General features: G+C 48.5%; 1 protein-coding gene across 1 annotated transcript in view; it reads left to right on the forward strand.

The window, feature by feature from the left end:
• Positions 1–2,277: 2,277 nt before the first annotated feature.
• The window catches only part of Kif5c (kinesin family member 5C), a gene marked incomplete at its 5' end in the record, with an annotated part of 99,160 nt that continues 83,553 nt past the window's right edge, over positions 2,278–17,884 (forward strand). The window contains 3 exon segments of the mRNA XM_013517505.1: positions 2,278–2,368; positions 9,352–9,425; positions 15,675–15,779. Coding sequence (XP_013372959.1) covers positions 2,278–2,368; positions 9,352–9,425; positions 15,675–15,779 — 270 coding nt within the window.

A 17,884-nucleotide genomic window follows, 5' to 3' on the forward strand; every position in this document is an offset into this window, starting at 1 on the left:
GTCCGTGGGTGGGCATCTGCAGCTGGTGCATGGTGGGCCAATTGTGTCATTGTTTCTCTGTGTCATGGTGGTTCTCAATTGAGAGGTGGTGGCTGGCCTGAGGGCCAGCATGCAACAGCGCTCACCGCCGCATGGCTCTCCCTGCACCAGGGGGCCCTCCTTCTGGGCACCTACAAGGCAGGGAGCGAGCCGGCTGGAAGACCGTGGCTCCCAGCCCGTGGCTCCCCATGCGCGGGGGCCCTCCTTCCGGACGCCTATGAGGCAGGGAGTGAGCCAGTCGGAAGACCGGCGCTCCCCGCCCATGGCTCCCTGTGCGCAGGGGGCCCTCCTTCCGGGCGCCAAAGAGGCAGGGCTTAAGTACATTTTCCTTAAAAGCCAAAGCAGGACTGCACTGTAAATGAGCTGATTTATTTATTTATTTTTTGGTAACTCCTGTTAAGTTTGGAAAAATGGTGAGTCTTAAATTAAGCCAAGCTGCCTTTACTTCCCAGAAGTTTTGATGGATGACACATACTCAGGCCAACTCTGTAAATGCTTATTGTTACCTCTGAGCCTACTGGTGCGTAGCTGTACTTTATGGCTAGATGAGATTATTGGGCATGAAGTAGGCTGAGACCTGGCAGTGGATAGCGTTGAGAAATATTTATTCGATTGTTCCACTGAATACCTGGTTTACTGCAGAAGGAAACAAAGCTGGTAGTAAAACATCAGAAAATGTTGCCTTTCCGTAATTTTAGCAGAACGACCCTGGTTCTACTGCTGTGCGTTAAAACAAAGTTTTATGGTACTTGAAAATTCTGCAAGTAGGTCATTTACCTGGTTTGCTTAATTCCATTTTCAAAGACTAGTATTCAAGCCTTAAGCCTAAAGCATGGTACTTCACCTCCATTCGACTCTACTCATAGTGATGAATGAGTCAGCCAGTAAGCCAGCCTGACAGCTCTGCGCTCACCGTGTGTGAAGGTTACAGGACGTAACAGGCATGTGCTTGGACCCTCACGGCAGTTACCTTTTCAAGGAGTCAGACCTTCCTTGGGTGATTCCCCGTGTTTAGGGCCACTTGTAGGATGTGCGGGTGGGTGGAGTGAAGGAGGCTTTTGACTTTCTTCTGTCCTCCCTTGTCTTCCCTGTCTCTTCTGCCATTTAGGGAAAGGAAGGTGAAAGCCCAGCTGGTGGGTGGGGATGCAGGCGTGGGCAGTGTTGGTGGAGAGGAAGTGCCATTTGGACCTGTGTCTTACCTACCACCGTCCGCAGTGCTCAGCACTGCCTGGCGTGAAAACACTTACTAGCTCCTTACTGAATATTGATTGACTGCCAGGGTCACATAGCGCTGTGGGAGAGCTTTTTCTCTTTCTCCTTTGCTGGTTGTTTTCTTGAACTGTGTGTGGTGCGGCATCTAGCCAGATCCCAAGACCCCGTGTGTGTGTGTGTGTGCGTGTGTGTGTGTGTGTGTGTGTGTGTGTAGGGATCTCTTGTTTTGCTGCACAGAAGGGCCCCCTTTGTCTCAGAAGCCTCAAATACTTGAATTGTTTGGGACAAAAAGCAATAGTACTGTCTATGAAGAGCAGCTTTTCAAACCTGTTCTTGTCTTCCCATTAAATAAAACCCAGGCGTCTGACCTTGGCTGGCAGCGCCCTACGTGGACTGGTTTCTGTTTTCCTTGCTGACTTCAACCTGTAGTTCCCTTCCGTGTTTTGAACACACCTGGCCTCTTGCTCTCTGCTTATACTTCTGCCTGGAATGTTCTTCACAGTTCATCCCGAGCCTCTGTCTTTCTGATTCTTTCAAGAGCCACTTAGCTGAGACTTATTCGGGAAAGCCTTCCTTGCCCAATCCGTCATCCCTTTGTCCCTTCATTTTTTCACCTGGGCCTTTTGCATTTTCCCGTGTTTGCTTTCTTATTAGCTCTCCGCTGCACTCGCTTGAACCATTCACAAGGGCAGGACATTGTCTTGTTCGTTTGTCACCCAGTCCTGTGTAAGCTTTCAGCGAATACACATTCAAACAAATGAATGAAGAGTCAGCCTACCCTTCATCAAAAAAAGAGATTCAAGTTTAAGAATCTGTTTTTTCTCTCAGATTCTCAGCCCACAGTATACGTATGTGCAGTGCGTGTGTGCTGCACACTGCCAGAGTCCTGGTGAGATGAGGAGCTGCCTTTGAAGAGTGGGGCTGGTGATTTGGTGTCTGTGGTCTAACTACTCATATTCATGCTTTTTGTTCCGGCTTCTAATGTGCTCTCTCCACCCATTTCTTTCTTTTGTCTGTCTCTTTCAGCAAGGGAAGCCGTATGTCTTTGACAGAGTGCTGCCGCCCAATACGACCCAAGAGCAGGTTTACAATGCGTGTGCGAAGCAAATTGTCAAAGGTAAGTGCTGTTTCTTTATTTCCTCCTGGGCCTTTCAGAGTAATGGAAAACATGAAGTGATATTTGCAGCCGAGGAATCAATGCGCCTTGGCTGTAAGCAGAGGCCTACCAATTAGAAACACGGAATTACAGCCTGTGCTCTGGCCTTGGTTTGCTGAGGCGTCAGTCAAGTTATTGAGTCTCTTGCTACCTGCTTGCTTGCTTTATTTTGGTGGAGTTTTTCTGTCCCTTAAAAGCTTAAAAGCAGGGTAAGCTGTGGTCACACTGTTTCTGTAATGGTTTTAAAATACTACAGGTATTGAATGTTTTTTTCCTTTGAAGGTGAAAATACTTTCGGTGGCTCCAGTTGTACATCTTTAGCTGATTTATTTTGTGCATCTGTCTCCTTTTTATGACTGTCTCTCTGAAGGAAGTTTTAAGTGTGGAAAATTCTTGTCACGAAGGAATTTTCTAGTGTCATAAAGTCATGTCAGCCTGCTCATTACTGAGCTGTTCGCCCTCATCAGCGTTCCGTAATTGTCGTCCCGTCCAGCCCTCGTCCAGCCATCCTACCCAGACCCTGACATTTGTTCCTCCAAACAGGTAGCTTCAAGCCTGCTTTTGTGTCGCAGAGATTGGCTCTTTTCTCTGGGACTGGCCTTGGCCCTCAGGATTTGTGTCAACATCACAGCAGGGAGATGAAACAATTTACACATTGCTCTACCTTGCCCCTCCAAAGCAGGGGCAGGTTGGCGCTTGCCTCGGCAGAGCCCGCCATCTGGACGGAGCTGGGGGCCTCTCTTGCTCTTTGGCTTTTCATGGGCACACTCTTGCCATCGAATTTGAATGCTGTGGCAGTTGCACTTTGTAGGGCTACAGTGCTGCCACTTCTGTAGATGGTTTTGGAGTTAAAAAGCAAACGGAAGAAACAAAAACAGAAAATACCTTGCTGTTTTAGATTTGCTTGTTTTCAGAGGCTAAGCTGGCTAACCTATTTGAAATTCATGAAAATCAGCCCTGCGTCCATCTGGTAGATTAATTCTGACCCTGGCCACCTGCGTGGGAGACTCGCGTCAGTATTCAGTGTTCCTTGCTGAGATGTATGGTTATTCACACTCTTGCTGCAGACATCAATTAAATTTGAAGGTCTTCACAGTGCGGTTATGACAGAAAGCTGAAGAGAAAAAATTATGCCTGAATTTGGGTTCTCTTTACTTTTACTCTTTTCCATCTCTCTATTTAAACACATTTTCTCTCTGTTTTTACAGCCTTTCTTCTTGGTTTGCTGCTCCTCAGCCCTCCTTCCTCTGTCATATTGGGCTTATTCATATTTTACTGCAGCAAGATTAATCACATATGTGCCACGTTTCCTTTTTTTCTCCTCTTTCATTATCAGAAGCAAATAGTATTTACCGCATGCAGTGCTGAGCATGAAGGCCATTTAAATACATCCCAGCCCCTCTAACCTGACTTAATTAGGAGTGAATACATTCCATTAAAAAACTCCTGTCACTAACAAACAACAGTAATACCTTTGAGTCTTTATTCACTAGGTATTTGGGCCCCTCTTAAGTTTTGGATCTTTCTATAGTATGCAATGCCAGTTCCATCCCATTAATATATACATTTTTAGTGTTTTTATGGATCAGTTTAAACAATAATTAAAAAACAGAGATAGACAGTCCCCAGGAATGCCTTGTGAAGGTATGACCTAATGGTTACTTTGAGACCCTACGTAGATAGTAAGCCACAAAGAAAACCACTTAGGATAAAATCAGGCCCTGACATGCTATGATAAATAGGCATTTCCAGGGCACCATAAATATAACATGAGCATACTCACTTGTTAGGAGCAAAGAATACCTTATTATCCATTGAAAAGAAATGGTTAGGGTATGACGGGGTCTGGATTGGATTTTTAAAAATATCCACGAAAGCTGGAGTGAGGGGTGTGGCGTGTATTTCCGCATCCACACGTACAATGTAGGTATAAAAGCAAGACACCCTTGGAGTGCATGACCGAGTGTTGCTGAGGAAGCTGGACCCCGCAGAGCTCTACTGAAGTCATGACTGGAGGGGCTGCTTTTTACCCCTAGAGGCTGAGACTTGAATCAGTTGATTAATTTTGAAGGTTACCATGGTCCCCTGACTTGCAGTAATGTGGCGGACTGGTGAACCTTCCTTTCCCGCCTGTCCAAACCCCTAAGGATTTTGAGGCTGGCTTTTTATTCGCTATGACTTGACTGGACTTTTTAATATTTGGGGTTGTAGAGTCTTCGCATCTTCAACAGTCCCTTCTAAATTTTGCTTGAACACATAGGATTCTCCACTGCTTTAAGAAAAGGTTGTAGGCCTCGTGGATATGCACAACTGAGTAGTGCTGTGGGGCTCTCGGCTCCTGTGGAAAAGCCGAGAATTAAACACCACAGTTACCGGATGCTGTTGTTTTTTTGTTTTTTTTTTTTTTTTTTTTTTTTTTTTCTGCGGTACCAGGAACCGAACTCACGACCTTGCACTTGCCAGGCAAGCGCTTTTGCCGCTGAGCTAAATCCCCAGCCCCTGGATGCTGTTGTTGAAGTCCTAGTCAATGTGGCCCGGCCTGCAAAAGCCACTTAGGCCTTCCAGATTAACTAGAGGTAGACTGTCCAGGTGTTAGAGAAGATAGTTGCTGATGTTCTGATCTCTCTGGACTTCAGTCATTATTTATGCAAGTAATAGTAAGCACTACCCATGTGGCAGCACTGCCAGGAACTGGGGTCAACAAGCGACATAGGGCTGTGTGCAGGGGGCTTTTGAGTGCAGGGAGAGGCAGGTGCATGCATGATTATACACGTGGCAGTGTGCGCCGTAAGATGGGCATATGGAAGAGGCTGGGGGCACAGAAGAGGGACGCTGTGCACGGCCTTTTGCCGGGTGGGGAGCGGGTGTGGAGAGTTAGGAAGGCTGCTCGGAACGGTGGGCCCTGAGTAGCGCAGGATACAGCAGGGCCGTAAGAGCAGGAAGAACAGCGAAAGCATACAGACACAGATTCCGTGGCGCCTGGGCAGCTTCCGTGGCGCAGCTGCAGAGCAGCTTGGCGGTAGCTGGGGCTGCAGAGCCGAGGCTGGATCTGAGTTTGGTGGAGAGCCCCGGACCTTGTATGTAGGTCTGGTGGGCCCGGAAGCTTTAAGCCTCGGAGGATGTACACTCAGCTCTGTGTTATTGTTACATGGCTCTTAAGAAGAAATGGACTTTCAAAGCTGTTCTTTGTCGTGTGCACGCTGTGTACCTTGTCTAATTGCATCTTAAATCTTCACAAGGTGTGAGCATTATTAATACCATCAAACTAAAGAGGATTCGGACACTCAGAGAGTGGAAGTCACCTGGCCGCAGCCCGGCTTTGCTAATAAGTCCTTCAGAACTGCCCTGGCTGCTTTCCTGGTGGACCCATAGGCGCATTTGAAAACCACCATAAAATAATTATTTTATCGGTCGTTCCTTTTCTGTCAGGCCATGTGAAAGCATTGAAAAAGGCAAGGGTAGGAAAAGGCGCGTGGAGAGCGAAGGGAAGAGAACGGCGGAGCCCTGTGGCCCTGGCGGCCTGCCCGCCCTGCGGTGGGCTCCTGCTCGGGAGCGGTGCGTCTTGGCCCGGCACGAGGCTGCCATCAGGCCGGCTGTGCGCAGCCTTGCTCGCCAGATGGAGTGCCTCCGTGCTGTGTTGCCGTGGACAGCGGGAGTGGGTGGCGGGCTGGTGAAAGGCTGAGGCTCCAAGCTGAGGGTGGCCCGTCAGCCGATGTTGCCGGAGGTCTTGGTGTGCTGAGAGGCCGCTGTTTGCCTGGAGCGGTGGTAGGAGGCCGCAGCAGCCTCCTTAGGAACACTGGAGGACTCGGAGCGCCGCGGAACCCGGCATGCACCCCAGGCTTCTGAGCGCTGCAGCAGGAGGCAGCGAGGATTTTCAAGGATCCTCGGCTCTCCCGCTTTCTTGAGAGGTGGGAGGGTACGTGGCACCTGCAGTGAGAGCTCCCTGGGTTTTGCCTGGCTGCCAGATGGACTTGTGCTGGGTTTATGGGGTGCGGGGGACTGTGTGGTGGAGTTTGATCACATCACGCCAGACCCCATTACAAAGAACGTCCTGTCAGGCCGAGTGTGGCCAGCCTGGAGAAACAGCCATTCTGTTTCAGCAGAGACTCTGAAACAAATGCATTCCTCAGGCCCAGGAACTGCCTGTGTTTGGTGCGATGAAAGCCCCTTCTGAGGGCTGTTTCTGGGGCGGGGTGTGGCTCCGCGCCGCATGGAGCCTGGCCTGGGTCACCTGCTCCCAGCACGCTCTGCGTTCCCTCCTCTCCTGTCAGAGGCGGCTCTCTCGGGGCGACTTCCCCTGCCTCTCCTCCCCACTACAAACACAACGGACTGTAAAAACAAGTTCCCAGAACCCGGAGTTGGAAGAAAATAGCGACCCTTGGGTTCAAAGAGCTGTGTCTTTTCTTTTATGTTATCTTCTAGATAGAGGGCAACATCAGCCCTGCAGCCTTGACCATGAGAGAGGTTCTCCAACAATGTATTCATTGTAATATGATTGTGAATACTTTAAAGGCCAACCAGAGTTAGTTCTAATGGGGTTTTACATTGTTCTTTTTTTTTTTTTGAGAAAGAAATTTCAAAAGAAAGTAAGTAAGCAGTTGTGCTGACCGAGGACACTGCAGTGAGAAATGGATTCTCAAGTACAGTCCCACATACCCATCAGCGCTTTATTCCTAATAAGCCGTGTGACCACAGAGCTCTCCATTTCCTAGATGTGACCCAGGGTTTTGGGAAGCAGCTGCCCGCTAGCAGTTAGTGGGACCTTGCGTTGTACTTCTGGGGGTGGACAGAGGGGTGGCCTCGTTCAGATGCTTGCCGCCTTGCTTCTCGGCAGAGGACCAAGTGTGGCCTGGAGTCCCTCCTGTCCGCGAGGCCTGGGCTCTGCCCTGTGGTCTTTGGAGAGTAGCAGGTTGCCCACAGCCACCTCCCTCGGGCCTCCCAGGAGCGTGAGCGCTTGCAGGGTGGATGAGGGGGTCACACGGCCAGACCTCAGTCTTGGCATCTTTGTCCTAGGACCTGGTCCTGGGCCCAGAGGCCTTTATACACAGGTTGAAATGTGAAGGCAGCTGGGACTGGCGGTGCACACCTATAATCCCAGCACTGTGGGACGCTGAAGCAGGAGAGTTTCAAATTCCAGCCCAGTCTTAGTGACTTAGTGAGACAAGGTCTCCAAAAAAAAAAAGTTAGGAAGAAAGAATGCTGGGGTTGTAGCTCAGTGCAGAGACCGTGGGTTCAATCCCACTACTGGGAAATAACAAAACACCAAACAGAGGAGGAAGGCCTGTGAGGTTTGTGGGAGGTGTTTCATTTCTAATAGGTAGAAGGTTGAGTCGTGCCTGTGGCCAGCATCTCGATCGTGTGCGGTTGTTTGTGTTGTGAATACACAATGTTGAAAGCCCAACCAAAGGATGGGACCGCTTTGGTTTGGGTCCCTTAAAGCATATCATCCGTGTGGCGGTCTGGAGCTCTCTGCTCCCCCCGCTCTGGCCGCTGTCGTAAGGCCCAGGAATCTTTCCTCTGAACAAGCTGGCGTTTTCATGGAAACCAAAGTGTGAACCTCTAACCCTGACGTTGACTTCCTCGAGTTCTTGCTTTCTGCTGTTACCAGGGGAAACGTTTCTAGAAGAGTCTGATCTGTGTGAACATCCTCTCTCTCCCTGCTTCCCTCCTTCCCTCCCTTCCTCCCTCCCTCCCTCCCTCCCTCCCTCCTTCCGCCGTCCTTCCCTCCCCGCTTCCCTTCCTCTCTCCCTGGAGATAGCATGATAGGGCTGCTAGGATTAAAAACACAAAAAAGGAAAATTCTCTTTCTTTTCTGATCCCAGTTCACACTCCAGCAACCTCAGATCAATACAGTGTATATTTAAGCCATTTAGAGAACCCAGCAAAGCAAAACAGAAACAACCCAGCATATTAAAACTCAGAGGCTTCCTCCTTCTGCCACCGCAGTGTGACCTGGATGGATGGAGCTGGTTGCGTCTCTCGCTGACGCTGAGGACGCCTCCGCGTGGGGCTCCTCTCCCAGCCCTCCCTGTGCCCCTACTTGCAGACTTTACCCTGGTGCAGGATGGGAGGTCAGGCGTACTCATCACGCATTGCTTCTTTTTCCGTGATGCTTGTGTGCATGAGAAGGAAGGCAAGAAGGGGTATGTTTTAATCACCTCTGCCGCTTTGAAAGAATTTCCACTGATAATCTTCAGCTCGGCGGCAGCAAACAGCCCCCTCTGCATGCTTTCCCTTACCCCTGTGTGAAACGGAAGCTGGTCTGCCTTGTGTGCGGTTTGGAAAGTGTGCTCGTTGTATGATCAAAAGAAATTCCTGATACCAAGGGGCCCGGGCCACCTTGCTAGCACCGACATGGAAGTACAGAGGCATTAAATTTAAGTCAAGGCTCTGCTGGTGTCCGGGATGATTGGGTTGTCACCGTGCGCTCAGTGTGCAGTGAGGGGCCTGTCCTCCTCCGTTCAGTCTGTTCTGAGGGAGCTCTGCTGGGGCTCCCACGAGAAACCTCCCCGAGGGCGGGCCTGGGCCAGGCTTAGGCTGACACGACTCAAATCATCAGGCGTGCATTCTAGTTTTACCTTGCTCTAGAACTGAGGACTTGGGTAATGCTCCCCCCTCCAAGTGATCCATGTATGGAAGACTCAGGTATTCCGGTGGAAACGCTTTCTGGATGATGTCTCTGCTTTAATTTTGACACTGTTCCTGGAAGGTGTTTTTGCCTCTTCACTAATACGTCGTATAGAAGTCTGAGTCCCTTTTTTCCTCTCTGGGACGATGGAGGCGCTCATTTCTGTGCTGACCACACAGTACTACTTAGAATACACAGACTTGACCTATCCTTTGTGGGAAACAGGCGGCCATTTGGAAACCGATTGTAAAAGCGCACCCGCACCAGCACAGGTTCAAAGAGTTACTTTTAATTAAAACCATTTTTTTGCACGCAGATGTCCTTGAAGGTTACAATGGGACCATTTTTGCATATGGACAGACTTCATCAGGCAAGACCCACACTATGGAGGTAAGGCTGCCGAGCGCTACAGGATCTCTCTGAAATGACTGGGCGCCATGGGCTTCTTCACTGGGCCAGAGAGACCGCCATGTCTGGGCAGTTGGTTATATCTTTGAGAAGCTTTAAAACAGGTGAATTGGAAAGTCTCAAGAGTTTACTATTTACTTAAATTAATTATTATTATAAATTTGGTTGTTTGAGACAGGGTCTTACTGTGTGGCTCAGGCTGGTCTTGACTGGGGAAAAGAAAAGAAAAAAGAAAAAGAAAGAAATTAAAGCAATCAGTGATGAGACCATCCTGTGCCTTGTGGACTGGAACACAGCTTAGCTGAGAGAGCCTGTTGTAAAAGTCGTTTACCCTGGAGAGGGCCTCTGCGGAGGGAGCCTCTTTAGAATAAGTAAAGAACTGTAGATCGGAGATTTAAAGAAGTTGGTTTATGGATCGGATTCAGCTCACAGACATACTTTTGTTTGGCTTGCACAGTGGTTTGAAAAAAACTCACGCAGTGTTTAAAATAGGATGATTTCTCACAATTCTAGTTTTTCCGTCTTGGGTTGAACAGTCTGAACTAGCATCACCGGGTAAATTTCACCACCACATGAAATGCAGTCTTTCCGAAAGCAAGGATCTCCACAGATTTGTCCATCTTCCCCTTAACTTTCCTTCATTTTTAAAATTTTTGTTGTTGTGGTTTTTGTTTGGTGCTAGGGGTCCAGCCCAGGGCTTCACACACGCTAGGCAAGCGCTCTCCCACCGAGCCGCCGCCGGCCCTTCCCATTTCTTGTGCATGGCACAGTGGCTCTCCAGGAAGAGGAGCCCCACAGAATATTCGCATGGTGGCGGCCTCGTGTGCGGGGCGGGGCTTCTCAGCGGACTGAAGGCTCTGCTTTAGGCACACGGAGCGTGAGTGCGAACTTACACTGCTCCTTAACTTCCGTCTGTGACTCCTGCAGACATTTGAAGGTGCACCCTCCACGCACATTGTTGCTCTGGAGCCCTGCAGCGTCGGGCTGTCCTCCAGACAAGCCCTGTGCTCGGACAGCGCTGGCCCCCTTCACTTCCTCTGTTCCTGCTTTTTGCAGGGACCCCTATAAGACTTGGGGGCTAGGTGATTCTCCTGAAGGCTGGGTCCACCTGACAAGGATGGAGAGTAGGGCGTGGGGAGTATAAGAAACTGCACAGCGAGTTTGCGGAATTGAGCTCACAAGTTGCAGGGTAAAATGCATCCTTAATCCTTTGTGCTAAGGTTTTTTTCACTTAGGAATCCCTCCTGAGAATAGCATTGCTGCAGAATGGGTTTAGCTTATGAATCATTCCCATTGAAGACGTGATTTCAAAGGCATGAGGCTAAAATCCTCAGGGCTGTCATGCTCCGTGTGCACTGATTTCCAGCGTGGGCTGTGACGCCGGGGGACCCCATTTCCATGCTGCTGACCTGCTTTCACTTGTTTTGCTGAAGACAAAGTGGTTCAGAAACTGGATTAAAGAAACCAGGGTTATTTCCTACTTCTTCTCAAGCAGGGCCGTTCCTGACACGCGTGCTGTGGCTCAAGCCCACGTCCCTGCTTTTTGTGGTCCACAACTGTCCATCTGGGGAAAGCCGGCCGTGCCGTCTCCACGTCCATCTTGGCCCTGTGCCCTCCCCTGTGTTTCTGGGCCCCAGACCTTGACGTTTAGATACTAGAAGAGTCACACTTACTCGTTTCCGGTAGCTGTGGACAAGACACTTTCTCAGGTCTTAAGGCAGAGAGGAAGGAGGTGGCATCTTGTGAGGGAATCCGTCAGTCCTGAGGTGCTGAAGAAATGACCAAACTGTACAGTGCAAAAGAGAAAACAAGTCCCACACTGTTAGGGAATGCTTCTAAGAGTGATTCTTTAGGCTTTGGGATTAATTCATCTTTGGGAAGTATAAGGTATTTGCTAAATGTCAGAAATTTAAACTGTAAGACATCAAGAGAGAAAATTCTCAGAGTAATATTTTTTTAGGGGAGTGAATGGGTAGGTTTAGGGTTATGGAAAGAGATATGCCAGCCTTTTAGTACTAACATGGAGATGATCAGTTAGATGTTTAGTAGTTACCCTTCAGCACCTGGAGGTGTGGACTCTACTTGCCCACCCAGAGAGACCTAGGGATTCGAAGGGGACTGGATTCTGTATGGGTCTCACCTGTAGGTGGCTAAATTCTGTTGTCTGTGCGTCTTCGTTAGTTTTAAATAGTTGCTATAACCAGTTGTTTTTCTTTATTGTATCTGTTGAAGATCACACACTTATGCCTGCAGTTGGAAAGGTTTGTGTGGCTGTGAAGACTTTCTCTCTCTCTCTCTCTCTCTCACACACACACACACACACACACACACTTTCCTTCTGCCACCAGCTTCCTGGCCAAATCCTGTTCTTTGCAGGGTAATTATAGATTGTGGAAAGGTAGGGGGTGTTTAAAGAGAGAAGCAGAGCAAAAGAGGAGCCCCAAGCTGAAGTCACAGAGACTGCAGGAGACCGAGAAATCCAGGACCTGGGAATGCAATTAAGTGAAAAAAACCTCTGCAGGGTTTGCCTCCTGTAGGAGGAGGATTTGATGTGTGCGGAGTTACATGTTGTGATCCTTCAAAGACTTCCAGAAGGGGATGTTCCTCCCTAAGTGGACCGAGCTGGCACATTCTAAAGCTGTTTTTCATTCTAATCTCCCTGTTTTGGGCCTGGCATCCAGTGGTGATTCCATTACCTGCTGTCGAGGGGAACAAACAGAGAAGCCTGCATAAGATTGGAAACGTTAGCTTCTCATGATGGAGCATTTGAGGGGGATTTTTAGTAAAAAGTGTGGACCACTGGACCGTGTTAGTGCTAAGCATGGCAGGCAGCACCGCCCAAGGGCTGTGTGCTTGTCCGCATGGTCCCCGGGTTATGCAGGAGAGGATGCTGCGGTGCTGGCCGCAGTTGAGATCAGGAACCTGATCCCGTGTCTGAGCCGGAAAGGGCATCTCTTAGCCGCACCCCTCGCTCTGTGGCCTTCTTCAGCATACTAATGGAGATGGCTCAAGAGGCCGGTGTCTTCCTTCTGCGTGGAGGAACCCTGGAGACCGTCTAAACGGTGCCGGCTTCCTACGCCCGAGGAACGAAGCCAGATGGAGCGCGTGGTGCCTGCTGCCCCATGTTGTGTACCTCAGGAAGCTGTCCCGCCTGGGAGGCCGAGGAGGCCACTGGTGCTGAACAGAGGGGGTCTTGTTTGGTGGCCAGTGGCTGGGGGCCTGTTTCTTCCTCTGTGCCTCCCGAGAAGGCCGTATTTAGCGGGAAGAGTTTCTGAAGAGAGCTGTACAGGTGGCAGTTATAAACGTGCTTCTCCTGCTTGCTCCCAGAGAGGTACCAGAGGTTGAAGCCGTTCGTTGCTTTGCTGTCGAGTTCATTCCTGAGCCTCCAGCCAGGGGCGCGGCCGCTGTTCTCCGAGGGAGCACCGTTCCTCCTCAGTCCGAGACTTTATGCCCAGCTCACCTTTTTGTCCACACCCTTTCTGCTGGTCCTCAGCCTCACGCGTCCCTTAGGGTCTCCCAAGGAGGCCGTCTCTTAGGACCCCAGCTGGACAGGGGTCCCTGAGTTTTTGTGGCTCTCAACTTTACTGCTGTTTATGGCCTAAGGAGACGGTGCGTTGTGTGTCTGTGCTTGTACACAGAAGCAGTGAAGACCTTCGTACACACGGGTGCACACACGCACACAACACAGACACCACGTTCATCACACATACACAGCGTACACGCAGGTCCCGTAGACCCCACACACAGAGTTATATTTCACAGACACGCACACACTGATACACTCTGCGTGTATCACTTACACACACCAGGCTACAAAACACACATACCACACAGAGACACACTGACCGCATACGTGTACATTACACACGTGTGCATACCTGCATATACCTCACACAGTACACACACACATGCCATACATGGACACATAACATACCACACGGCACATGGTATTCATGCCCTGCATAACAACACACACACACTCACACACGCTCACACACACTTTTTTACTGGGCTCATTTTAATACAGGAATCAATTGGATGGTGATCTGTTGGAAGAGAAAGTGACTGAGGAAACACATTTGAGTCATTTATAAAGGATTCTTAGAATACCAGCCATTCTTCGCCGGTTGTGGACCACTGAGGAGAAGCTGAAGGATTGTCATGAATTATTCAAGAGCTCTGAAAGTTTGGGGAGGGTGTCTTTTGATCGGATGAGTGGAGTTGTGACATTTCACTGGAAGAACTATTCCTCTTTTTTAAAAGGAGGTCTGTTTTCACCAACAGTGATCATTTCCGCCAACAGTCTCGACGGTAGAGCGCGGGGGCTGTGGTCTGATTGGCTGCCTGCGTACGACAGCTCCCGGGACTTAAGTCTCTGAGATTTGAGACTCTTGCTCTCAAACGTTCGTGTTACTTCCCTAACATGTGTAGTAATGGCCCGGGAAGAAGTGTGCTTTTAGATTTTATGGCATACAGGCCTCAACAGCTGCTCAGAGAGAAGCTGCTGTGAACTGTTACAAGCTAGCATTTATGGAGCCCTTCCTGTCACCAGGCACTTCGTTTTATCTTATTTAACTTAACTGTGCACTAATTCTGTGCAGTAAATATAGTCCTGTGTCTCCTGAGTGGAGAAATACGTATTCCCTGGCTATCCCTGTCTTAAGGGAGTATGTAGTCAAACTAAAAGATAGTATCAAAAGCCTGAGTGCCTCACCACTCTCCATATCGGAGGGCATTCCAGGGTGAGGGCATTCTCACACTTCTGCCCAGGTAAGAGAGTTTTACCAGAGGCCAGACATACTTGAATCCGTATCTCTGTTACTTTTTAACAGCACGGAAGTTGGGAATCAGGTGTGCAAAGGACTTGTGCTGCCTGGCGCTGGGGGGCCTGCAGTTAGTGCTGGGGTTCACGGGGGTTCTTGCTTTTGCTCATTTATCTTTTCTTTAAGGCTTTACCACATCGTACCTCGAGAGCTTTCTATGTGGTGAGCCACGAAGGAAAAAGTATTCACTGAGGAGGACCAAGCTGCTCTTCCAAGCACAGGGCAAATCAGGAACAAGATGTGGGCCAGAATTGGGACAGCTGTGCTGGGCAACCCGGCAGACTGAATCGATAACTGGGTTTTGTGCTTTCCTTCCTGTTGCATTTGTTCCTAGGGTTTTTTTTATAGCTTCACAGAGGTTTAGAAAGATTCTCTGGGTATGTATCTGCCACTTGCAGACTTGCAGATTGTGTGCGTGGATGGCTGTTTAACGCACGTGAGAGGACTTTGACCGTGGAAGGCTCCCGGAGGTTGCACACCCAGGGCTGTGCTACATGCATGGGTGTTAATATTTCCGGAACACTTCTTTGGGAACCGTGTGGTGGTGCTGGGGGACCCCTTCTGGTGGTGCCAGGGATTGATTGTGTGTGCTGAGCAAGGGTGCTGTCCCTGAGCTACCTCCCTGACCCCTGTGGCATCTCTTGAAAGTCTTAGAGGTGGTAAGTGGCAGGCTCTGGGCGTGAAAATGATCTAGCAGTAGTTCAGATAGCGGAAAGATGAGTACTGCCCCCTTGCTCTTAGGGAAGGTGAGTGCAAGTGGGAAAAGGTGTGAGACTCTCCTGAAAAGTAGATTACAGTTACAGGAGCAGCCCAAACTGATTTGGAATAATTCAGGCTTGGAATTACAGATTTGAAAAACAAACGATGGAATGGATCTTCTTGATTGGTCTGTAAAATGATACAGGAAAGCATTTGGAAAATAAGGTCTGTAGAGATTTTTGAGTGGTGATGACATTATTAAAATTAAGTCTATCAGTTATCAAGATGATTTATTTAAGGAGGTTAATTTACTTGAATTCATAGGTCTTACTTGTTTCAAAATATTCACAAATAAAATGTATTTTTTTCATTCTTTTTCCTCTCCCTGTTTTCCTTCTCACCCATACACTACCCACTTGCACACTGATTTGAACACACTGAGATACTGCACTAACTTTTGGTCTATTGGCATATTAGGCAGACCCCAGGGAGTATTCCTTAGTCTGTGGAATTTTGGTTAACAAGGGGATCTCTCTCTCTCTCTCTCTCTCTCTGTCTCTCTCTCTCTCTCTCTCTCTCTCTCTCTCTTTCTCTCACTGTCTCTCTGTGTCTCTCTGTCTCTGTGTGTCTCTCTCTGTCTCTCTATCTCTCTCTGTTTTTCTCTCTCTCCCTCACTCTCACTGCCTATGTTGTGTTTTTCACCCACTAGGGGAAGCTGCATGACCCTCAGCTCATGGGGATCATCCCAAGGATTGCACATGACATCTTTGACCATATTTATTCCATGGATGAGAACTTGGAGTTTCACATCAAGGTAAGTGTTGTCGCTTGAACCAAGACACTAAGCGCCAAATCATGTCCCTTGGTCTTCTTCCCTTTATGTAGATGTAAAAATGGTTTTATCTCGTTCAGATGATGGTTTTATCTAATTCTTGTGGGAAGCAGAGCCCCATTTATTTAAAGCTTCACCAATTTAGCCATCTGGATAATTTGCTTGATTTGGGTTTTTTTTCGGTACCAGGAATCGAACTCATAACCTCGCGCTTGCCAGGCAGGTGCTGTGCTGCTAACTAAATCCCCAGCCCCTGGATAATTTGCTTGAAATAGTGAGGTCATGGAAGTGAAGGCCCTCTTTAGGGTGGAGTCACCTTGCTCTCTGAATTCTGCCATTCACCCTGTGGATTTCTGTGGATATGACTAAAATATGTCTGTATTTGGGTCAGTGAGTGCCACGGAGCATAAGCCCCTATATTTTTGATTAATAGATAGAAAAGGGTAGTATGACTAAGAAGCCCAGAAAATAGTTTGATAAAAAAGTTAAGCTAAATTAGTTGGATAAAATGCGTCTCTGCAGAGGGGACCTGTGCTGTACTGCATTTCTGTATGTCGGGACACACATGTCCCGCCTTGGTGCGTGACAGTTCAGTGCTTTGAGGAACACTCTCATAGAAGTATTGGGGAAAGCAGTTCTCATCATTTTTCTCCTCTTCATTTTTGTTTTATCTAAAATCTCTGTACCAGCTTAAATGTGACTTGAAAGAAAGATTTTTACTCTATTTTCATAGCTGTTAAATGAGAAAATGTGGTATTTGAGGTATAATCACTGGAACTTCTTGTTTGCAAACTATTGAAGGCCATTTGTCTAAGCAAATGGAGGAAATGGTTGTAAAGATGCAGAATCTGATAGGCACAGAGCAGGGGCTGTGGACAGGAGGAAATAAATCCGGGCCTTTCTTTTCTTTTTTTTTTTAACTTAGGAGTTGAGCTCTAAATTACACATCATAAAGTTCAGCCTTGTGAAATGTACAATTGTTGGGCTTTCGTATATTCCCCAAACTGTGCAGTCACAGTCCTTATCTAATTCCAGAAAATTTGTACCACTCCCAGTAGACACTTCACGCCCACTACAGCCCCCGCTTCTCTTTGTTTTCTGCTTTCTCTTATTATTACTTTTGGAACCGGGAACTGAACTCAAGGCCTCGCGCTTGCCAGGCAGTTGCCCAGCTGCTGCGCTGGTCCCCGCCCCCTTCTTGCTCTTATTCCAGAGCCCCTGTCTGGCTGGGGATGGGCAGCCCCATTCCACATCCCTTGTTTCCAAAGCCACCCTCTCTCAGGAAGGCTCACTGACGCAGCCTGGGGTGGGCGCCCTTGGCGGGGTTCTCCCTGTCCGGGATGCACGTGGGTCTGACTGCTCACCGCTGTCACTGAAGGTGGGTCGACAGGGCGAGGAGAGGAGGGGCCTCTCTGAGAAGCCCCGGAACTGAGCAGGGCAGCTGGAGCTAGAGCCCTAGTGCCCTGGACTCAGTAGGTTAGAGACGAGGAAACTCAAGTTTGAAGGCAGACCGTCTGATGGCCTGAGTTACGGTTGACCCCGAGCAGACGGGCCCCACGTGTACTTCTTCCTTACTTATATTAAATTTCATCCTTATTTCTGCTGTATACGTTTCCTAAATTACATAAAAGGAAGGCAACAACTGTTTGCCCAGTTATCAATTACATCCAGCAAGTCGCTTTCCCTTGCAGTTCCCTTTGTTGGCTAAAGCCTGCTTCTCCTTGCCAGGCTTCTTTATATCTAACGATACAGAAGCTTGTTGCTTTGATGGGATCAAGATTTAGAAGCTTAGGCCTCCTTTAAGACTGTTTGCATTTAAATACCTTAAACTGCTGCAGAGTTCTTAGGGGATAATCCTGGAATAAGATGTTAAACCAATTACTACCCTAGCAATAGTGTCTTGTGTTAGACTCTTGTTATACAAACAGCCCTGGTATGAAGTGGGGGGAGGAGAGGAACAACACTTTCTAAGCCTCTAGAGCTGAATTTTGTAGTTCAGGTTCCTGTTTTGCATTTGTAGTTAATGCTTGCTTGTTTCATAAATAATAGTTATATGTGCCCAAGTTAGCTGCTGACTACCGTGTATT

This window comes from Chinchilla lanigera, unplaced genomic scaffold, assembly GCF_000276665.1.
Source record: "Chinchilla lanigera isolate Chin_1 unplaced genomic scaffold, ChiLan1.0 scaffold00039, whole genome shotgun sequence".
Lineage (NCBI taxonomy): Eukaryota > Metazoa > Chordata > Mammalia > Rodentia > Chinchillidae > Chinchilla > Chinchilla lanigera.